Genomic DNA, 4303 nt, shown 5'->3' with positions numbered 1-4303 from the left:
AGGACTTTAAACAATGATACAGAAACTTAAAATTGACATTTAAAGGCTTCTAAGCAAGTTCTTCGTTGTTTGACACCAAGGTGGGCTACATAATATAACCGACGGACTCTTAAATAAAAAAATCAACAGATCTGGAGTTCGACTATGACTTAGCATTATTTTTAGCCCAAGATACTGGCCCTTATTTTTGCGTTTTAGTGCGTTGACACCCCAGAATTTGCAAAACAAAGAGATGCAGTACGTAAATAAGCCGTTGCTGATGTCATAAAACCTCGTTAAACCGGTTTGTCGTGGCTTTCGAATTCATCTGTAAATTTGGGCGGTAAATGTTAGCAACGACATATTGCATCAAATTCAATATAAATATCAATAATAAATATCAAAATAACGTTTCGCACTCTTTTGCCGAATTTCCTCTACAGCTGTGGAGATTGCGCCATGTCTCGCTTTCTGGTGTGGTCTGTTTTGAGCGTCTGGATCCTTGCAGCAACAAAAACTTTCAGTCAGTTTAGTGATACCGAAATGATAGACGATGGAACAGGCGTAACTGACGGGCCCGGGCCCGGACCCGATCCAACAGAACCGCCGGGAGGAGGTGACGATGGCTGTGTGGCTGGAGATATGGAAGTAAAGGAGCGGTGGAAAGGTGTTGTTCACGTCTCGGAACTTTCCGTAGGTGACGTCATTTCCGGAATCACGGGAGCAGAGAGGAAGCCTGCCTGGTGCAAGGTGGTAGCCGTCTTCCCTGCAGTAGATGGCAAAAATAAGATCACTTACGACGGCTTCACAGCAGACCACATGGTAATCGATCACACTGTTCACCCGTACGGTAAGAAGGGAGAAGAACGCATTGGTCCCATATACACGCTTGCCACCGACTGTGATGCTTCTGTGAATGCAGCTGGCCAAGCCTTCTCGCCCATCAGCACTGCATTCTGTCCACATGAGCTGAGCTGGAGCGAGTATATTATCTTGATGTCCGCAATACGAGGTCTCACCAATCGCACTGGATACTTCTGGTTTGACACGTCTGCATACCACGACAACGAGACTGCAATGGTGCCGCATTGGTTCGACCAGCTCCATCAAATATGCCATCACCTTCTGCTATGCGCACGTGAAGGGCTATGCCAGGGATTCGAGAATGTAATGAAAGAATTCGTACACGAGCATCTGAACAAGAAGTACGCGGAGGTCGTTGAGCGAGAATTTCCAAACATGGGTGGTGACGTGAATAAAGAACAAGCTGGTACCTTAACAGGAGTCGTTCGTCCGCAGGAAAGCAGCCACGTAGCGGTCTTCTCTGTTGTCGGTAGCGCCATGGTGGTGCTCCTGATCGCCGCTGTTGCTGTCCTACTGTACCGTGGACGAATGATGAAGAAAGCAGAGAAGAAGCTTCCATTTCAGTCAGATCCTCACCCTCCCGCAGTGGCCGCCGACGATGTTAAGGCCTAAGAAAGCGTGGAGCATGCATGGTTTACCGAAAGGCTGCAACATATATATAGCCGGTTTGTTTTATAAATGTCAAGTCAAGCAAGTCAAGTTGACTTTATTTTAGTATTTTGTGCTAATAAGGTCGATCCATGTTACAAGTTTATTTTTAGAACTGCACAATATGACAATACTAAGTATACTAACTAAGTATTCGGACACTGAATAATACGACAAATAAACTGTTTGTCGAGTTTGAGAAATGGTTCTTTTTAATGCACTAGCGTTGTGATTGAGAAGGCAAGCATTAACAACGTCTTCGTTTACACGTAATTTATAACTTTTCATATATTCAGACTTCATGTAATCAAGGCTGATAAAATGGTTATAAAACCATGCATGTTGTGGAATACCTTGAGTCAGTGTGTTGTTTCCTTCTCGATTCAACGTTTCACCTCCCGTTAATTTTAACAATTTCAAGGCGGGGGGGGGGGGGGGGGGGGAGGAGGGTTCCATTCTGGGCCCTAGAAACTCTCCCACGAAAAGAGCTAGATCACGGACAACGCAACTTGAAGAAATTGGCAAATGTTTTCAAGTTTGTCGTCTTAATCTTCGTCAGTCGAAACCATCCTTGAATGTTTTTAGTTTCTTGTTAGTTCGTTGGTGTTTTTCTTCATTAGAAAACTATCATTTTGAGGTTTCCTTCAATTTGAAAGTAATCAGAAAAAGACTTAAAACACCGTGACATTGTTCCTTCAAATAATCGAGTCCTTAGTCCACGAAATCCTAATATTCGACCAACTGACTACGGTTCCATTTCACCAGTTTTATTTCAAAGTTCACCTTTGATATGGGGCACACCAACCTCGTCCCTAGGGCCTTCTCAGCGACGAGTTTTCAAAGTGGCAAAAACTCGTCGCCGAGAAGGCCCTGAGACGAGGTTGGGGGTCACACAGCTTCAAACTTATTGAATTTGCTCAAACCTAGTAACATTAATATACCTGCTATGTTTTGTGGTGTTTATGTATCCAAACCCTCCACAATTATTAAGAGAGGGTCCATATGAAATCCATGCAATATTAAAATTTGAGTCTACATCGACCCTCTCAGATTTCCTTTATATTTTGCATGGGGCTACATATTGAGATGATAATGCTGTAGGTAGAATATTATCGCAAAATTCTTTAACGTGTGGAAGATATCGTGGTCAACGTGCCCATGGTCGGTTTTGAGCCAAAAAATACCTAAATTTTGACCCATCTTTCGACCAAAATATCTCTGCAAGAATTGAAGCCTTTCATATAAAAATACCACTGTAATTAGTATCACCTAGTACAATTTTAAATGATATCATCAAGATTTTTCATCGCTCTCACGTTTAGTAGTAAACCTATTTTAAAAATAAGGTATTTCGGGCAATGCGTGACACTAGAGATTTTAGGGTAAAATTACGTTTGAATATCGCCGATGCGGCGTTATTCTGATGGTTCCATTAGCCATTATTTTGTAAAACATTTACTAAATATATATATGATAATGCAAATGCGGCCTTACACTACTGAAGACCTGAAAAAAAAATTTTCAGGCTCTGAGCGGGAGTCGAACCCACGACCTTTGCGTTGCCAGTGCAATGCTCTACCACTGAGCTATCAAAGCCACATGAGAGCGGTCGTAAATGGGTAATCCCTTTATGGTGGACATGATACTCGGCCCAAGTATATGTGAAATAAATGAATGTGTGTCCAGCAGTAGCAATGAAATATATATATGATAATGCGTGGGTTCGACTCCCGCTCAGAGCCTGAAAATTTTTTTTCAGGTCTTCAGTAGTGTAAGGCCGCATTTGCATTATCATATATATATTTCATTGCTACTGCTGGACACACATTCATTTATTTCACATATACTTGGGCCGAGTATCATGTCCACCATAAAGGGATTACCCATTTACGACCGCTCTCATGTGGCTTTGATAGCTCAGTGGTAGAGCATTGCACTGGCAACGCAAAGGTCGTGGGTTCGACTCCCGCTCAGAGCCTGAAAATTTTTTTCAGGTCTTCAGTAGTGTAAGGCCGCATTTGCATTATCATATATATATTTCATTGCTACTGCTGGACACACATTCATTTATTTACTAAATAATAAATTAAAGTCAAAAAAAGTATGTTAAGTTCAATCGGCACGTATGATTTTAGCGTACAAAAATGTGGTACATGTGAGCAAAACAAAAACAAAGTTCTGAAAGTTTTAGAACGAGTTTCATAACATGATGGATAGGTCGGCTGAGGACGTGAGAAATACCGCTTACATAAATCCAATAAACCTTTTAGCATCTAAAGTGGTTCGTGATGTTAATTATCCGGCTATTTAGTGCCCATAAATACAGACTTACAGCGTGAGAAAAGGTAAACAAGCCACTTGACATGTTCATCATCGATCGAATTCAAGCGTATCTTCACGTGCAGATTGGAAAGAGAAAACGTCGCTCACTCCTGTCTACCTGGTAGTTATAATGTTCACAAACAATTCTGCAAGGATTTAGTTTCCACTTTTCTCGTAAGCGATGGCCTCAGCACTTCACATTTTCATAAGCCTGGTAAGTTACTTTTCACCCGGGCGCCATGTTGTTTTGGACTAGTACCCAGTCTCTCAAGACTTGCCTCAGTGCTCGATCGAAACGCTGGAATGGACCATTGTTTTACTCGAAGCGTAGTATAGTCAGTACAGACGATTTCTTTCCGTGGCGCTCTCTGTCCAAACAATTTTTCCAGCTGCATCTTTCTGCAGACAATGTTTTATGATGTCTTCAAACAATTTATGTGGGCATTTTGCTATTGCAAACAATTTTTTTTCAGGATTTTTGATCCCACTT

The 4303-nt window shown here is 41.8% G+C and overlaps 1 protein-coding gene across 1 annotated transcript; it reads left to right on the top strand.

The window, feature by feature from the left end:
- The first annotated feature begins 423 nt into the window (after positions 1 to 423).
- On the top strand, positions 424 to 1841 carry LOC144657599 (uncharacterized). The gene has a single exon (XM_078517952.1). The coding sequence runs from the start codon at positions 439 to 441 to the stop codon at positions 1453 to 1455; it is 1017 nt and encodes a 338-aa protein (XP_078374078.1). The 5' UTR covers positions 424 to 438; the 3' UTR covers positions 1456 to 1841.
- Positions 1842 to 4303: the final 2462 nt, after the last annotated feature.

The sequence above is a fragment of the Oculina patagonica genome, chromosome 6, assembly GCF_052425735.1.
Source record: "Oculina patagonica isolate OP01 chromosome 6, crgOcupat, whole genome shotgun sequence".
Classification (NCBI taxonomy): domain Eukaryota; kingdom Metazoa; phylum Cnidaria; class Anthozoa; order Scleractinia; family Oculinidae; genus Oculina; species Oculina patagonica.
This window is presented reverse-complemented; position numbering and strand designations above follow the sequence as displayed.

Excerpts from the sequence above, each read along its gene's own strand:
- LOC144657599 (XM_078517952.1), top strand. The coding sequence starts at position 439 with ATGTCTCGCTTTCTGGTGTGGTCTGTTTTGAGCGTCTGGATCCTTGCA.